The sequence below is a fragment of the Rhipicephalus microplus genome, chromosome 10 (assembly GCF_043290135.1).
Source record: "Rhipicephalus microplus isolate Deutch F79 chromosome 10, USDA_Rmic, whole genome shotgun sequence".
NCBI lineage: Eukaryota > Metazoa > Arthropoda > Arachnida > Ixodida > Ixodidae > Rhipicephalus > Rhipicephalus microplus.
The window spans coordinates 88,964,032-88,983,614 of record NC_134709.1 but is presented as its reverse complement, the minus strand read 5'-3'; the positions used below and the strand labels follow the sequence as shown (position 1 = coordinate 88,983,614).

Genomic DNA, 19,583 nt, shown 5'->3' with positions numbered 1-19,583 from the left:
AAAGGCAAATAGAAATAGCTACTCAACAAATTGAGAAAGTAATCACAGAGGATAATAAGACGGTGTGGTTATACACGAAACTAATTAGACTGTTTGAGCTACAGCTTGCTAAGGCACCTGAAAAGTCACCTTGGAAAAGAAGACACAAACCCAAGAGTTGGTGGGATGAGGAAGTTAAGAGAGTCATAGCAAAACGCCAGAAAGCCTCTAGCGAACACAGACATGCTAAGCAGCGGGGTGAATCGACAGATGATGATAAGAGAAAATTGGACGCACTTATAGGCTGTAGAAGGGAAGCATCCCTTCTGATCAATGAAAAGATTAGAAGAATGGGGGCTCAGTGGCTTGTAGAAGTATATAAAAAGGATAGAAAGGCAGCTGCAAACTTTCGGGACCATCTAAACTCCCTAAGAAATGAGGCAAGCCTACCGCAGAGGTTTATAACTACAGCTCAAGGTGCTAGGCTACAAGGTGACGAAGCTATTGAATATATAAGAACTAGGATGAGAGAACAAGGATGAGAGAAAAACAAAGAAGTACCTTATGTGCTACAAAAGACAAGGATAGATCAAGTGGCGCAATGGCTCCATTTTCCCAACGAGAGTGAGAAAGGGCTGAGAAGAAAGCTCCTAGTAGTACATCAACATGCCCACATAGCATTCCAAATATGCTGATATAAAGACATTGGGTCCGAAGACTAAGCAGACTTTGAGAGAGGCAGTGAGCAAAATAATAATCGATGGTGAAGTCCCCAATAGATGGAAACTTAGCAGGATGAGCATTATCTATAAAGGAAAGGGGGACAAGCTGACATAAACAACTACCATCCTATAACACTGACATCAGTGGTCTTTAGGCTGGCGTTGCAGATTATGAAGGAAAGACTGCAGGCACGGATAGAGGATGAAGGGGTGCTGGGGGAACTTCAGAATGGGTTTCGGAAACACGGGAGGTTAAAAAACAATCTGTTCTCACTGACGCAGTGCATCGAAATAGTAGAAGAGGAAAACAGGCCCCTGTGGCTAGCATTTTTTGATATCAAGAGAACGTACGATAGCGTGGTTCAAGAGGACTCGTGGAAAATACTAGACACACTAGGTGTAGACGATTGAGTCACTAATCTTTTAAAGGATATCTATGAAAGTAACAAGGTAGTTATTAAGTGGGAAAAACAGGTATCCAAGCTCACAGAATACAATTTTTTAGAAATATTCAGTCTCTCCATGCTTAGGAAGGGCTGTCCTCTGTCACCCTTGTTATTCATGATGTACCTACAAGGATTGGAGGCCAAATTAGAGGGAAGTAGACTTGGCTTCAACCTCTCTTTCATCAAAGAAGGAAAACTCATTGAACAGGCACTACCCGCATTGATGTACGCAGATGATGTAGTGCTAATGGCTGACAACAATGAAGATTTGCAGAGATTGATGGATATCTGCGGTAATTAGGGAGATAGGTTAGATTTCAGATTCAGTAAAGAAAAATCAGCAGTCATGTTTTTTAATGACAATGAAGGTAGTGAGCTTAGAATACAGGACGTCACGCTAGGAATAACAGAAAAATACAAATATCAGGGCGTATGGATAAGCAATGGGGCGGAGTACCTAAGGGAACACGAAATATACGTGACGACTGAAGCCTACAGGAATGCAGTGGTAATGAAAAACAGGGCACTGTGGAATTACAATAGGTATGATGTTGTCAGAGGAATATGGAAAGGGGTCATAGTTCCTGGTCTGACGTTCGGCAATGCGGTCTTGTGCATGAGATCAGAAGTTCAAGCCAGATTAGAAATTAAGCAACGTGTTATAGGTATGCTTGCTTTAGGAGCTCACCGGAATACACCAAATCAGGGATTACAAGGTGATATGGGATGAAAATCATTTGAGGGCAGGGAAGCTAGCAGCAAGATAAAGTTTGAGAAGCAATTGAGAGAAATGGGGGAGGAGTGTTGGGCTAGGAAGGTTTTCAGCTACTTGTACCTAAAGAGTGTAGATACAAAATGGAAGAAGTGAACCAGAAAATTGACGGGTAAATACTTCGAAAAGAGCAGGGGGCCAAACCAAAAAGAACTATCGCTTAAAAAGAAGGTGAAGGATATGGAGACCGACATGTGGAGAATAGGCATGATTAAGAAGTCGGCAATAGAGATCTATCGAACTATTAAGCAGGAATTTGCAAGGAAAGGATCTATAATAACACTCGGGGTAGTTCTCTATTTTTTGAGGCCAGGACGGGAGTATTGCGAACGAAGACATATCGGGCCAAATGTATGTGGAAAGGAAGAAGAAACTGCCGAACTCTTAATAATGTTCTGTAAAGGGCTTCACCCTATAGTTCTGCACGATGGCGCAAAGTTTTTCAAAGCACTGGGGTTTAGGGACAGGGAGGGTGAAATAGAGCTAAGCGGGTAGAATTAACTAGAAGGAGGTTATCTGGTTGGTGGATAAAGTCAAAGCATGAGTGAAAATTATACCAGTCACTGCAAAGTACCAGTCCTCAACATCAATATGTAAAATAAAAAAAAAAGATAAAACTAGTTTTTGGTTCATTAAGTATTACGGCTAGGTGGCGTTAGCCGCCGCACGATCTAAAAGGTACAGCCACATCAATCCATCCATCCATCCTTTGCCATCTTATTTCTGTTTATATCACGCGACGCATTGCCAGCTTGCGCGTTGTTAACGCACACAGTGCTCATGAAACTCATGTAGTAGGGTAGAGTGGTTGGAGGCTAGGCATTTCCCAGATGCAACTCCGCATTTATTAAGGATACTGAAATGCGCATAACGTGGGCCTTTCCACTATAAAAATTAGATAGTGCAAATGTCCCAGACTGATGGGTAATGAAACGTTCAAAAATGTTTTGGGCTATTTTGAAAAAGTTTGAAATATGAAGGGGGTGGGGAACGGTACATGTCACTTAATGCATATCTCTGTCATGTTGAATAAAACATGAATGTCAAGTAGTAATGTCTACTGTTGTTCATGCAATCTGAATATTTAAAAAAAATTATATAGTGATACAAAAACATGGTTACTGAATTCAGGAACATAGTTGTACAATACAGACAGGGTATTTGCAGACACAGTTATTGGAAATATTGTACAGATTTTTTACTGTCGCTGAACATATATTACACAAAAATGTTGTTGATAAAAATATTGATAAATGAACTGCAGTAAATTTTCTTTGCAAGAAAGAAAAACTACAAAGAAATTAGTGAAATAATACACAGTATGAAAACAGACAAAAGGCCACAAATGTGTTCACTCGTTGAATAATAAACTGCTTTATGTTTGATGCACTTCTGAAAATGAAATAATTTTTGAGTCACTGCAGAATTCTCTCTCCTTTTGTCTTTGTCTTTTCATGCCATTTATCACTTCACTGTGTTTCATAACCAATTAGTCTACAAACCCATTCACTGCAAATGGGATTCCTAGACTGTGACATATTTTGAAAAAAAAATGACTATGTGAAAGAAGAGTACTTCACAATGAATGTTATCTAAGAGAGACATAATGTCATGATCTCATTAAAATGACAGCTCTGTTCTCAATTTAACATACCATGCAGCAGCCAAACCTAGATGATCTTTTACTGGAAGCAGTAAATACCACAATACCACAATATGTGAAGCGGTGTTGAATTTTGGAGCAAAATGCGTGTTCTAATCCTTTGCACAGATGCCATAAAATTGCACCAGAACACCATTCACAGAAAGATATGTGCTCCTATCCTGTCATCAAGCCTCACCGTGGTGGTTCTAGTGGCTGAAAGACTCTGCTGCTGACCCACAGGTTGCAGGATAGAATGCCGGCTGTGGCGGCTGCGTTGTCGATGGAGGTGAAAATGCTATAGGCACGTGTGCCCAGATTTGGGTGCACGTTAAAGAACCCCAGGTGGTCGAAATTTCCGGAGCTTTGCACCATGGCATCTCTCATTATCATATGGCAGTTTTGGATGTTAAACTCCGCGTATTAATCAATCAATACATTTTGCTGAAATAGTCTCTTCCTTTGTTCAGTTCATGCGAATGCACAGTTCACCCAATGTAGCTTTCTTTGCAGCTTGTCCACAACTTAGCTAGTTTTAATCTTTCTCCCAGTGATTTTTTGAATGATATCTTGTTATTCAGCAAGTATAAATTTTCCTTAGAAATTGCTCATAAACATTAATGTTGCCTTAAAGGTAGCACTAGGCTTACGATACCACTTGGTGAGCACATACTTGAGTCTGAATATGTGATTTATTTATTGATGGATTTGTTTTTTTAGTTATCTCTTACACACTGCTGGTCTTGAGCAGGAGTGAATTTAAAACGATGTAAAAATAAATGAAACAACATGCGATTACATCTGAGAAGTTACTGTATACGGAACCTTAGTACTGCATGTGACAGCACTCAACACTGCACACGGCAAAATAATTTTTGAATTACATTGATAGTTACTCAAAAGCAAGCAAAAAATACAATTATGCAGCTGGTTGATCATAAACCAGGTAAAAAGATATGAGCAGATAAATCACAGCAAGCAGTGTGATATTGCATGTCAATAACTGACATATACAGCATCTTAATGTCCTTGCGTATGTCAAGTAAAGACAAAGAAAATTACGGCTAGTTAAAGCAAACAGTTGAGAATTACTGTATATTGAAGATGCATGAAAAGTGTACAAAAGGCTTAAAACCAATTAATATGAACGATCAAGTGCACTCAATAGAGGCAAACTAGTCTGGCATTGAACCAACTCGACATGCGCATCCTTTTAAATATGGGCACTGCTGCCAATGAACATCTTTTATGCTGATATTTGTTAACCTTCATTTGAAAAAACGCCTAGATTTGCTACTTCTATAGTGATGAAAATCATTGTTTCTGATCTGCTCCTAGCTCTGTTTCTTATATACTTCGAGTATCTACGTCAACAATGTAACTCTGAATTTCGGTGTGTTAGTCGCTAAAATGTCAAAAAGGTTAGGCAGGTTCGGCAGTACAATAAAATTCTCTTTTATTACTTATTTAAAAAAATGAAATTACGAACGGGCACATGCCCAGCATGAGAAGATTTCAAATGCTGTGGTTTATTGCGCACTTAGTGATGCAATCGATCCTAAGCGATTTGGCGCACAATCTCGAGCAGCTAAAACCTCAGTTTTGAGCAGCAAATCATGCCTCTAACAAAGAAAACAAGCCCTTAAATGTACTACTATCCCCTTTTTTGTTTCCTTTCGACACTACGGTCCTGATGGGAAATCTATTGATGTTAGTACTTGATTATGGATGCCTCATTCACTGTGACGGATGCATTGCACGCAGACATGTAAGGTGTTCAACAACATGCTCAAGTCACAGCGACGATTAACATTAAAATAGGTCATCTGAAAAGTTGGGAAATTAGGGTTTCCTGCCTTTTGCAAAATGAGGTACACTTGCCAGAAGCAGCTTACAAGTTTATAATGACGCTATTCCCGAAACATGTTCTTTTTTTACATTTTTATAGCATCAAGTGTAATTGTAATGGCATCGAGCCGAGTTGTGATGGCTGAAAAAAAATATTAACGAATCGCCTCCCGTCTTTTTTTTTTTTCACAGTAGTTGAATCGCACTCATGCGCGAGCAAAATCAAGACCTAGGGTTTTTTGCGTCATGGCAAACACACGATCTCAGGATAAATATCACACCCAAGGGGCATGCACACGCTCTTGGATTTACTTTCAGGAAAATTAAGCTGCGCTACAAATGAGGCACGAGAACGAAATGAACAGGACGATCGCAGATCCAATTAGTTCTAGTGTCTCGTTTTTAGCACAGTTTAATTTTCCTAAATGCCTTACCAACTAGCACCCCATCATACACTTCCCGGATTTACGTTGTGCACCACTTCGTCCACCGCGACACAATCCGCACGTACACCACGGCATACATTGTAAAATGATCCGCGTATACATTGCCAGCAGCCGCGAAAACATTTGGCAGTGAAAAGCCCGAACATTCCGTCGACGTCATGTCTGCGGCACACGGACGGCTCAGTCTGTAGGAGTGGGGCTTCGTACGTTCGGGGCTAAAAAACACATGATCGCACGCCAAGAGGGCATGTACTACACACTCCCGGATTAATGTTAAACACCACTGCGTTCATCGTAAAACGATCTGTGGAGTCGCGCGTAAGACAAGTCAGCAAGAAACACAAATTTCTACGGCGTGCGGCTTAAACCAGTTTCACAAAACCATTCTGTGAGCGCCGCCACCGTGCTTAAAAAACAAAAAAATCCAAAAGCTTGTTGAAAACACGGGATCACTTCAGCCAATATCGGCGCCGCAATTTTCCCATACATCTCATGAGATATGATACAGAAACCCGCTACCTGGCAAAAAAAAAAATAAAGGGGGGGGGGGGAATCGTTTGCAGTGTGCTGCCATCTATACACAAACGTAAAAAACAAACGGCGCAGTGTAGGCCAAAGTTTGAAAGCGCAAATCGCGATCCTGCGCTACTTTTGACATAAAATGATAGTTATGAGATTAATGTACTATAAAAGCACTGACGAATCTTAAACGCACGTAAAACAAGCCGAGTTTTAACTGGAATGGTCGGAAGTTAACATTTAACTATACAAATGGCTGCAGAAAATTTCGCGAAGCTTATACGTGTACTCTGGGGGCCATAATCGAAAGCGTAAGTTGACATGCATTTTCGCGAAAACTTCGTGTTTCGCAAGAACGAATCAGATTTATCGTGTCGCGGACCGTATAGTATATTCACTGATGCACGAAACAAACAAGGTGGTTTGTGTCCGTTTCTTGCTAACACGTTAACACTGCGGCCAGTACAGCCGGACAAGGCAGCGTTCGGAGCGTCAGCCTACTGATCAACCTTGAGTGGACGCTCATGAATTCCGCTAGGCAGCGCGACAGTATATATACATTGCGAATAGACCTGGCGGATGCAATGGTAGTGATTGCCAAGAAATACGGTGCACTTGAAGTGTACTATGCTCCGTAAGCGTGCTCACTAAGCATACAGTTAGCGGTGCTTTGGCTCAAATCATCGTCTTCCTACCTTGATAAAGTGGAAACTCCTCTCCAGCATCTCTTCGAGCTTTTTCTGTTGCTCGCGACCCTTTTCGTTGGCCAGGGTCTCGATCTGTTGCATGAGGCGTCCCTTGAGCTCCTCCCGCAGGGACGTGTGGAAGTCCAGTCGCCGGACACCGTGCAAGTCAAGCAGCGACAGCGCGGGACGCAAGGAAGGCAGGAGTACGCCATTCTCCTCTTGAAATTCTTGGATGGCTTGCAGTGGGTTCACGCAGCTGGTCAGAGCCACGCGGAGGGCCTCCCGCCCGGGAAGGCAGGCCTGTTCGCGTCTGTTCATGGATGACGCTCTCAAAGAAGACGAAAGCGGGGAGCGCGTACGCAGCGAGAGTCGGGCTGATCAGCTTCACTCTGTTCCATACGCTGGAATGAACGCTGTGAAGGCTAGCAACACCTTTTGCAGAAGATGCGTTCGCACAAAGAAATAGTTCGTTGTTCATTCACACCCCTATGATTTATTTCACCTATACGCAAATTACCAAAAGTGTTTGTGGCTTAGGGATAAGCCACTCCGTTGTACGGCTGTGAGTGTGGTGTTCTAGGCATCTATGGTTCTATATGTCGTAGCCTTTCGTGGTGTTCGCTTTATTTTTTTGTTTTCATTCGAAACGTTGTGACGCATGGCGCGCTTGCTCTCGCTCTGCTCGCACGAGCACTTTTAACGACGAAACGCTGCCACGAGACGCGTGGAGTTACACATTTTGCAGATCGAGCTCTTTGCGTAGCTTAACACAGCGTTGAATGATATGTATGGAAAACGCGTATAACCCCTTCTCGATTCGATCATTCCAGCGACGGAGGCGGCGCCATGCATGTAGCCGTGCTCCTAAACTGTCACATGGTTATTCGCAAGCTCCGCAGACTGTCACGTCGCTCCGCGGCTGCTGGCGTAATTTTTTGAAAGAGTATTGGAGTAGCGTTGGGGCAGCGGCGTTCATAGCATGTGCATGTGTACGTCTTGGCTGGCGTTGGGCTTTGACTAGAGCATTTCTGTTGTAGTTACTGGACGCACAAAGGTCAGTGCAATCGTTGCACAGTCATCGTTTGCGAAAAGGGCGCGTTTTTAGACACAACGTAGTAACAACTGAGACACTTATTCGCGTTCATCTGTACCTGTGAGTACGTTTCGTGCCTCATTTTGCGCGAGAAATGCGGGGCATGTTTTGATCTGCTTGCCATTCGGCAATGACCTTCCGATTTGTTGCTCTCGCATTCATTGCTTCACCTTTGCAGCAAAGCTGTGGCGTTTTAAATGCGAAGCACTTCTTAGCGAACTTCGGCGACTTTGAGAGTATCCATCTATCTATCTATCTAGCCGCGTAATACTTTTAGCTCTCCTGGCCGTTTCGATAATGGTATCGACAGCAAACTTGGCATGGCATATCATGACTGTACGAAGGACATATTTGGCTAGGCATAACATGAAAGTCATGTCATGTATGTCATGAGTGTCAAGATTTACATTTCATGGTCGTGAAGCGCTCTTGCGGTGGTTTCGTTCACATTGCATGTTGAAAAACTGGTACGGTACGACATAATTGCATGGCGAACAGAAGCGATAGAACCTAACATGAAAATCATGACGTGCGTGTCATGTAACAACATGACTACACGCCACATTCATGATGCGTTCGCGGCAGTTTCGCTAGCGTCACATATACCAAGTTTAGTATTGCGGAACGTGAATGGATGACGAAGTATGACACTGATGCAAACATGATAAACATGAGATGCGTATCATGTGACAACGTGACTACATGCTACACTCATGATGGGCTCGCGGCCATTTCGCTAGCTTCACGTGTACTAAACTCGGTACTACGCGACGCGAACGGACGAAATAGGTAAATGACACATCCAAACATAATAATCTCGACATGCGTGTTATGCAAGAACATGACTACATGCCACACTGATGCTGCTCTCACGGCCGTTTCGCTAGCTTCACATATGCCAAATTTGGTATTACTTGACGCCAATAGATGACAAACTTATGCGATTGGTGCAAACATGATAATCATGAGATGCGTGTCATAAGGCCAATACATTTTGACGTGACGCGGTGCACGCGCTCGCCGGCGTTCATTTTGTCGCGTCAAGCCGGCGTTGCCATGCCAGGCGCCGGTACTGCCAGGTGCCGCTTTGACACATGCGCGTCTCAGCGCGTCCGGCGTCCCTCCATCACGATAAGAGGGAGACTCAATGTCTTTGTAACCAACGCCTCCTCTAGAAAGATGCCTGAGGAATGGCTCGTGCTCCCAGCAGAGTTGGCCTGCCTTCAGTTTTAAACAAGCTCCGTGCGGTGGCGCTCGCGACCGACACTATGTTCAGGATGTTCAGGATGTGGAGTGGGTTTGAAAGTGGACCCAAGCGTAGAAGCGGATGAAGAAGAGGCTGACGCGAAGTGTATGCAATGTGAGGTCGAGGAAAAAATGGAGAAAATGATGGCTGCCCAGAGTGAACTGCTGATGAGAATCGCCGAGCTCGAGACTGCGTTGGCGACAGAGCAAGAGAAAACGAGGGCAATGGGAGAAAGACTGAAGTCCACCGAGGAAGTACTAGCGAAGCTGAACAAAGAAGCGGCTTACGGAGAGAACAGTAGGAAACCGGCAACCAAAACGGTGGAGAAGGAAGAGCAAGCAAGTTTGGAAAAAACTGGTTTAGCCGGTTCAACTGTCGCAAGGCCCAGCTTCAGCGAGGTAGTGGTGGGGCTTGAAGGGAACAAAGCAGCTGGCGTCACCGGTGCAAGTAGCCCCCAGGTGCAGGACGCTCCAGCTGAAAATTCACAGCATGTGATAATCGCCGGGGACTCGAATTTAAATTGATGCACAGAAGCCATCAAAGAGAGGGTAAGAGGTGACAAGAGGGTTGCAGTAGGGGCGTTCCCAGGACGCAAGCTTGAAGCGGTCATGAGGCAAGCAAGCGCAAAACTCAAAACAACAGCTGATAGACAAAATCTCGTGATAATTTCAGGTGGTTTAAGCGATGTCTTAAATAAAGATACAGCAGGACTAGCAGCCACACTGGCGAAAGGCGTCGATGACATGCGCGCCTTTTCTCCTAAGGTACAGGTAGTGATATGCACGATACCGGATGTACCGGTGCGTGATAGCAACCTGCAAAGAGCGGTTGTCAACGCATACCAAGAGATATGGCGGATAAGTCGAGAGAAAGTCTTTGAGGTGGTGGAAATAAACAGAGAGGTGCATAGGTGGGGTGGTTTTCAACGAGACAGAATTCACTTCGATGGGCGGCTAGGTCATGAGGTGGGTTGGCGACTTTCAGGACGCGCAGTAGCTTTTTTGGGGGGCAAGCAAGCCCTTCGGGGTGCAGGATAGCTAGTAACGAGGAAAAAAACAGGGAGACTCTTCGACAGGTGGTACGGACAGACACGATTCCAAAGTGGCACCAATATCTAAGATAGGTAGAGTCCGGGGCATAAATAGACGTAGCCACGAGCGCCGCGCCAATTCAAACATAGGGTATAATAATATGCAGGGTGGTAGGAACAGGCTGAAGTGGGAAGAGATAGAAGAACAGCTAAGGGAAGAGAGGCTGATGGCATACGGTTTTGAAGAAACACATCTCAGAGACATGGAACAACCTCCGAACAATCCGGACTACGCGTGGGAATATTGTAATAGAACAGAAGGCAGCAAAAGGGGGTGGTATTGGGGCATTCATTCTTAAAAGTACAGACTGGCAAAGGGTCAAGCAGGAGTGCAAGGAACATTTACGGCTGAAAGGGGAAGTGGCAGGGCAAATGACACTCCTTGGTTTCGTGTACTTGTGGATGGAAGCAAAGGCCAGAGAGGAAAACCAGGCAATGGTAGAGTATATATCAAAGGACATTCAGGAATTAGGAAGAGAGTGCCAGATAATTATACTAGGAGACATGAATGCGCACATAGAAGATATAGATGGGTATACCGACCCGACAGGGAAAATGATCATGGATATGTGTGAAAAGCTTGATTTGATCATTTGCAACAGTACCGAGAAGTTTGAAGGGCAAATAACATGGGAGGTAGGAAGGCTGCAGTCGACAGTAGATTATGCACTGATGTCACATAGGATGTATGATAAGCTCAGGGGAATGCACATAGATGAAGATGGCTCCAAAAGTCTGGGTAGTGATCACAAACGTATGAACCTAAGTTTGGAAGAGCAGTGAAAGTGGGAAGGAGACAAGATGAGCAACTACAGGAAAATTTTTATCCAGAAAGGCAAATTGAAATACCCACTAAACAAATTCAGAAAGTAATCACGGATGATAATAAGATAGTGTGGACATAAACGAATCTAATTAGACTCTTTGAGCTAGAGCTTGCTAAGACGTGTGATAAGTCACACCGGAAAAGAAGACACAAGCCCAAAAGTTGGTGGGATGAGGAAGTTAGGAGAGCCATAGCAAAACGTCAGGAAGCCTCTAGGAAACACAGACATGCTAAGCAGCGGGGTGAACCGAGAGATGATGTTGAAAGTAAATGGGAATCCTTTCTAAGCTGTAGAAAGGATACATCCCTTCTGGTCCATGAAAAGATTAGAAGAAAGGGAGCTCAGTGGCTGGCAGAAGTACATAAAAAAATATAAAGGCAGCTGCGAAATGTTGGAACCATCTAAATTCCCTAAGAAATGAGACGAGCCTAGAGCAGAGCTTTATAACTACAGCCCAAGGTGCTAGTCTAGAAGGGAACGAAGCTATTGAATATATAAGAACAAGGGTGACAGAAAAATTTCAACACAGAAAAACTTTATGCACCACAACAGACAAGGACGAATGAAGTGGCGCAATGGCTCCATTTTCACAACGAGAGTGGGAAAGTGCTGAGAAAAGGGTTCCTAGTAGTACATCAACAGGCCCAGATGGCATTCCAATTAGGCTGATAAAGACATTAGGTCCGAAGTCTAAGCAGGCTTTGAGAGAGGCAGTGAGCACAATAATAATCGATGGTGAAGTTCCCGATGGATGGAAACTTAGCAGGATGAGCATGATCTATAAAGGAAAGGGAGACAAAGCTGACATAAACAACTACAGTCCTATAACAGTGACATCAGTGGCCTACAGGCTGGCGATGCAGATTATTAAGGAAAGACTGCAGGCATGGATAGAGGATGAGGGGTGCAGAGGGAACTGCAGAATGGGTTTCGGAAATACAGGAGGTTGGAAGGCAATCTGTTCTCACTGTCGCAGTGCATCGAAATAGCGAAAAAGGAACACAGACCCCTGTGGCTAGCATTTTCGGATATCAAGGGAGCGTACGATAGCGTGCTTCAAGAGTAATTGTGGGGAATACTGGACACACTAGGCGTGGAACATGTCACTAATCTTTTAAAGGGTATCTATAAAGGTAACAAGGTAGTTATAAAGTGAGAAAAACAGGTATCCAAGCCTGCAGAGGTAAAACGGGGGCTTAGGCAGGGGTGCCCCCTGTCACCCTTAATATTCATGATGTACCTGCAAGGATTAGAGGCAAAATTAGAGGGAAGTGGACTGGGCTTCAACCTCTCTTTAGTCAAACAAGGAAAACTTATTGATCAGGCACTACCAGCATTAATGTATGCAGATGATATATTGCTAATGGCCAACAACAAGGAAGATTTGCAGAGATTGATGGACATCTGCGGTAATGAGGGAGATAGGTTAGATTTTAGATTCAGTAAGGAAAAATCAGCAGTCATGATTTTCAATGAAAACGAAGGTAGTGAGCTTAGAATACAGGAGGTCACGCTAGAGATAACAGATAAATACAAAACTCTGGGCGTATGGGTAAGCAATGGGACCGAGTATCTGAGGGAACACAAAATATACGTGACGACTAAAGGTAACAGGAATGCAGCAGTCATGAAAAATAGGGCACTGTGGAACTACAATAGGTATGATGTTGTGAGAGGAATATGGAAAGGGGATATGGTTTCTGGGCTGACGTTCGGCAATGCGGTCTTGTGCATGAGATCAGGAGTTCAAGCAAGATTAGAAATTAAGCAACGTGGAATAGGTAGGCTTGCTTTAGGAGCTCACGGGAATACACCAAATCAGGGAGTACAAGGTGATATGGGATGGACATCATTTGAGGGCAGGGAAGCTAGCAGCAAGATAAAATTTGAGAAGTGATTGAGAGAAATGGGGGAGGAGCGTTGGGCTAGGAAGGTTTTCAGCTACTTGTACATGAAGCATCTCGATATAAATTGGAGGAAGCGAACGAGGAAGTTGACTGGTAAATACTTAGAAAGCAGCAGGTGGCCGAACCAAAAAGAACTATCGGTTAAGAAGAAAGTGAAGGAAACTTCAGGATGATGGCGCAGAGTTTTTCAAAGCACTGGGGTTTAGGGACCGGGAGGGCAAAATAGACTGACATGTGGAGAATGGGCATGATTAAGAAGTCCGCACTAGAGATCTATTGAACTTTTAAGCAGGAAATTGCCAAGGAAAGGATGTATGATGATACTCAGGGTAGTTCTCTACTGTTTGAGGCCAGGTCGGGAGTACTGCGAACTAAGACATATCGGGCCAAATACGAAGGGGTAGACACAGTATGCAGTGCATGTGGAGAGGAAGAATAAACTGCCGAACACTTGATAATGTTCTGTAAAGGGCTTCGCCCTATAGTTCAGGATGATGGCGCAGAGTTTTTCAAAGCACTGGGGGTTAGGTACCGGGAGGGCAAAATAGACTTCAAGCGGGTAGACTTAACTAGAAGGAGGTTATCTGATTGGTGGCTAAAGTTAAGGCACGAGTGAAAATTAAACTCTTCACTGCAAAGTACGAATCTTCAAACTCACTTTCTAAGAAAAAAAATAAATATAGTTTTTGGTTCATTCAGTATTACGGCTTGGTGGCGCTAGCCACCGCCCGATCTAAAGGGTATAGCCATATCCGTCCATCCATCCATCTATCCATCATCATGGTGACTGGTGGTACCAGCCAACGTTACTAGATTACCTCAGTTTGCAAACTCCGCCGGGATGCGGCGGCGAAACGCGGCCCCCTTCGTTTCCCGCTCTCTAGGTTGCGCTCCCGACGCCATTTGACCGGTCGCCGCATCGTAACGGAGCCTTCGCGCAATGTTAAACGAAATTTACGCGGTTAAGTTTGTGTAATGGGAGTTATTTCCCGAGAGGGTGAGCGAAGGTTATTACGAGTAATCACCAGTTGATCCCAAGTAAATCACCAAGTAAATCACCAAGTAAATCACCAGTTGAGCCGCTAAGGCGATGCCACACGGCAGAGACGTGAGCGCGATGCCCGAATCTTGCGGGACTTCTGTTCATACAGCTCTTTTGCGTTCCTGTTCTTTAAAATTCGATTGCCTATGTAAAAAAAACCATTGACAGTGGGCCACAGCATCAAGTCTAAATGCTAGAGGGCTATGCACTTCGATTCAGGTGCACGTTAGAGAAACCACAGGTGGTTAAAATTTCCAAAGCCCTTCACTACGACGTGCCTCATAATCATATCGTGGTTTTCGCCCGTAGAACCTTCGATATTATTGTACGATGAGCCACGCACTACAGCCATCTAATGACGCCGGATTTGTTAAAGTGTAAAGCCCAGAAAAATGCGCCGCACAGCATCTTCATTAAGAGCCCACTTACCACGCGGAATGAGAACTACGTCACCATGAACGTGGTGCACGTAGTCCTTCGCAATATCTTCCTCTCGGAAGTGAAGGTCACAAACAGCGCAAGAGCTTGTCAGTTCCTTATCCGATCTCGGTATAGCCCGTCGCCACAGTTGTAGGCGCACTTCGTCAGTGGGAGGCTTGAAAAAATGTCTCTTTTCGGCCGCGGATTTTGTCGAATCGTACCCACTTCGGCAACCAGTCACAAAGCAGCGAGGCATGTTTTCTCACATTCAAGAACCGTCACATGACACATGTGAGCTGTGTAGCTCACAGGGAAAGCGATGACTGAGTTGAAGACATTAAAAAACACTCGGCACCATGCAGATCACGCCAACGCTGACAGCGTCGGTGCCACGCCGGGCACCACGTTGATTGCTACCGTAGTAAGTTGCAACCAGAGCACACACTACGCGAGTTACGTCGAAATAAATCTTGCTGGGACTCAGTGACAGTGATGACTACGAAGCACACTTGAAAGCGACAAAGCAGCACCCGGCATAAGAACACAACTGCAGTAACTCCGCCGGCGTGGGTCCGGGCACCGCCGAGAGGGGGCGCGCTTGCGGCTTTTTGACCGGTGCAGGGAAGGGTGAAACTCGCGGCGCCGCAGTTTGCAAACTGAAAAAAGTATCTAGTAACGTTGGTACCAGCTAAGTGTTTTTTATCTGCGGCCCATAGGGGTGCGTCAGTCGAGAGTTGTTCGAGACCTGCAACTGTGCACCGCTGTTTCGGAGGCTATGCAAAGTGTTGCGTTGTTACACCGTCCACCACAGGGGACGCTAACGACCGAGAACATTTTCAAAATGAAGGAGAGAAAGGGTGGGGCAGCTGTTTTTTTTTTCTCATGCGGCAGGCATCTTCCTAGGGGAGGCGTTGGTGTAACGCACCGGGGCGAATTGTAGTATGTCGCATTTCGCGCCGTTTCCCGACGGACGCTGGTCGCTCCTGGCGTCAGACTATTGAGTGCTCGCGTATTGCTAACGTTGCATTGCTGTGCCCAGCGTTCACGCGCGTCAACGCTACATTGGAGCATATTGGTCTCTTCATGATGCACTCGCGGCTGTTTTGCTCGCGCCACATATACCAAACTTGGTGTTACGTGACGTGAATGTATGACGAAAGTATATGACTGGTGCAAGCATGGTAATCCCGACGCGCGTGTCATGTAAGAGCATGACAACATAACACGCTCATAGCGTGCTCGCGGCCGTTTCGCTAGCTCCACATATACTAAGTTTGGTATTACGTGACGTGAACAGATGGCGAAGGTAAGCGAGACATCCAAACATGATAATCATGACACGGAAGTCATGTACGGCATCATTTACCGCCACCTCGTAATGCTGTGCTGATTTTAAAGTGGCATATCAACATTTATCATTCATGCTTGGAATATCATCGATTCCCACTGTACGCAAGATCTGCCAATTTTTTGGTGTTGTACCTCAGAGCTGAGCAGCACTAGCCGCCACCGCTCCCGGAGCACCTCAGGGGATCATATCGATAAGCTGGGGCATTCCCATAATATATGTTTATGCCCTTTTCGTTACACATATTTTGCATTAATTGTCGGGTATAAGTGTGAGTAGCTCCTGTAGAGGTGCACAGGGTTTGGGAAGGAGTTTGCCTGCAGCTGTCGGTATTTAGATGCTTGTTGCCTGTCTAGACTCGCGTGAGGTGCGGGAAAGATGCACCTCGCTTTTCTGTAGTCTGGCGTGCATTCTGTGTATAACTTGGAAATTGGCGTTTGTGTGGTATGTCGGTGGCGCCGGGGATGATCACCGAGTGTTGTGGTCGGGTTGCGCCCAAGTTAATTCTCGTGGCAACTCGTGAGCCAGCTTGTTCAGATCGGATGTATCAGTCTCCGTGTTCGCTGGGAACCATACGAGGTATTTGGGTTCATCTACTTTGTGTAAGTCTTGGCTATTAGCAATGATTCTGAACTCTCTTTGTGAAATGCGTCCTTGCGAACAATTTCTGATGGCTAGTTGCGAATCGCTTAGTATGCATGTGTGTTTGTCGGAGGTGATAGCCATAGTTATGGTCACCTCCTCAGCCTCCACTATAATGTTTGTCATGACAGAGCACTCATTAAACATGCCCGACGTGTCGATCCCGACAGCAGTGTGAGCCTCTCGTTAAGGGCATTGGCTAGCGTCTATGAAAAGAGATTTACTGCTCGTGCCGTGTGTTTGCTCGATGTCTTCTGCGATACGTGTTGATAATTGGTTTCATGTTTTTCGGTATCGGGTTAGAGACGATCTTAGCTCTGATTCCATTGGGGATGTCATGTTTGATAACATGCTGTGCATGGTAGATGATTCCTCATTTACTCCTCATTTTTCTCCCTGTTTAAGTTGTAGTGAGCCGTTCAAGCTGGGATATGCGCTGAGTTTCTATAATCTCTTCAAGCGTACTGTACAGTTCTATCTGAAGAAGTAGGTCTCTATTAGTATACTCAGGTATTCCTATCACTCGTTTGTAGACCTTCTGGATGAGTGCATATATTTTGTTAGTTTCAGATTTTTCCCAGTTGTAGTATGCTGCTACGTACGCTATGTGGCTTATGATGAAAGCCTGGATTAGACAAATTACATGGGCTTCTTTCATTCCTTAATGTTTATTCATGACCCCGCGAATGAGTCTCATCGCCTTCGTGAATTTGGCATTTAGTCTGCATACAGTCGCACCGTTATCTTCGGTGACTAATTCCAGTACCCTTATTTTTGGGATCATCAGTATAGCTGTGAAATCCTGTGTATGAATCCTAATTTCCTCTTATTGCCGCTTGTTTTCCTCTGACTTGGGTGGTCTGCCTCTGATTGCTGGCCTGTAGAGAATAACTTTATATTTCTCTGGGGACAATGTGAGTCCTGTGCCATTCCAAGTATCGCTCAACTTTTCCTAGTGCTTCTTGGAGTCTCTGTTCTATGTAGCCGTCGCTGCCCTCATTGACCCATATTGTAATGTCATCCGCGTATATAGAGTGATGTATTCCTGTGATTTTATTTATCTGCCTCGGTAGTCCAACCATGATTAGATTAAAAAGCATTGGAAATATTACGGAGCCATGTGGAGTGCCTCTGCAGCCCAATTCTTAAAGGTGAAAAGCCTCCTAAGCTGCGTGTTGTTTTCCTGTCGGTTAGGAAGTTTCTGACGTAATTGTAGGCTCGCTCACCCATGTTTATGCTCTATATGCGGCTGAGAATTGTTTCAAGCGCCGCATTGCGAAATGCTTTCTTGAGATCCATACCGAGTATGGCTCGTGTGGATCTTGTAGGGTAGTCTATAATTTGGCATTTACTTTGAAGCATGACTACTTGGGCGGTTAGGTGACGACGGAAGCTTATCATTATGTATGGGTAGTATTCACCATCCTCAAAAAACAAAGCCGCTTTTTCACACTTAGCGTCCAACCCGAGTTCTCAAAACTTCACTAAGCCTTCTACACCACTCAGAAATTTCCTATTTGGTCATTCCAGAGACGCAGGCGGTACCATGTAGCCGTGCTCCGAAGCTGCCACACGGTGATAAAACTGAGACGCAGTTCGGTCTCTCAGTAGTCATAAAGAAAGGAATGCGTTTTCACGCTCTGCGACGCTGACGCAAATGCTCGCGACATCACCGTTTCGCCCGCCATTTCGACCTTCCGCTGCGCCACCTATTGACCACGAGATCGAGCAGAGTCACCGCCTGGCGGCAACTGGCCGAAACGGTTAAGTGTGGATTGTTGCTTGCGCCGTCTGCTAGCCACGTCGTGTTTATATGTTGGCGTACGTCATACACGTTCTCCAAGTGGGGTTTGTCCTGTCATGCCAGCGCAAGCGTAACTGATTCTACGTATGCCTGAAACACTTGGTCTTGCTCGGCTTCTAATGCATTGTAGTAAGATCGGCGAGTGCAACTTTGCAGCGTGCTGTTTATTGTTGTCGTACCCTTCATTCACCAGAATATTCACAATGTGGGTGCCGCTTTCTGTTTCAAGCCCATCGCGAAACCCTCTTGGCGTCCTCCCAAAATTCAGGAATATTAAATGCTGTGTAAACGCAACGTTTTATGGAAACTTGGTTGTTAAAAAAAGCAGGCTTTAGGCCATGGTTTTGCGTGCAGTTGGTAGGTGTACAACGACGACACTGTAGTTTATCGATCATGCCAGGAGCCTTAGTGGTGTTTATCTGGCCGTGGTATTACTACATATAAATATTACTATATTTCTATGAAAAAAATGACTATCACATAAACTGTGAGACTTCGGCACTTACACTGCACTTAAATCAGTTACTGTGCGCAACCGTGTGGGTGCCGCTTTCTGTTTCAAGCACATCGGAAAATGCTCTTGGCATCCTCCCAAACATGAGGAATAATAAACGCTATGTGAACGCAGCGTTTTAAGACAACTCCATTGTAAAAAAATAAAATACTAAATAACAGGCTTTAGGCAATGCACTTGCGCGCGGTTGGTAGGTGTACAACTATGGCACTGTAGTTTAATGATCATGCCAGGAGCCTTAGTTGTGTTTATCTGGCTGTTGTACCACTACATAGAAATATTACTACTATTCTATGTAAATATTACTATCAGATAAACTCTGAGACTTCCGTACTTACACTGTACTTAAAACAGAGTTGTCGTGCGCAGCCGTGTGCTTATACAGAAGTTTTTTGGGGATAATCTAAAAGTTAATAAATTTATTTTTTAATTAAAACAAAAGGATTAAAATTTTCCTATTTATTTTTATAATAAGTTTATTTCTTTTAAAAATATCAAAAAATAACTTCATTCAAATTTCAAAATTTAGGAATGTTTTAATGAGCCCACACATTTAAAATTAGTTCAGACGCCATGCCTATTGTATAATG

At 44.5% G+C, this 19,583-nt stretch overlaps 1 protein-coding gene across 1 annotated transcript in view; it reads right to left on the bottom strand.

The window, feature by feature from the left end:
• LOC119181601 (negative elongation factor B) overlaps window positions 1-7,421 on the bottom strand; it is a 44,207-nt gene extending 36,786 nt beyond the window's left edge. Inside the window, exon 1 of the mRNA XM_075874811.1 lies at window positions 7,070-7,421. Within this exon, the coding sequence (XP_075730926.1) occupies window positions 7,070-7,378 (309 nt within the window). The 5' untranslated portion in view covers window positions 7,379-7,421. The remainder of the gene's footprint in view (window positions 1-7,069) is intronic.
• Window positions 7,422-19,583: the final 12,162 nt, after the last annotated feature.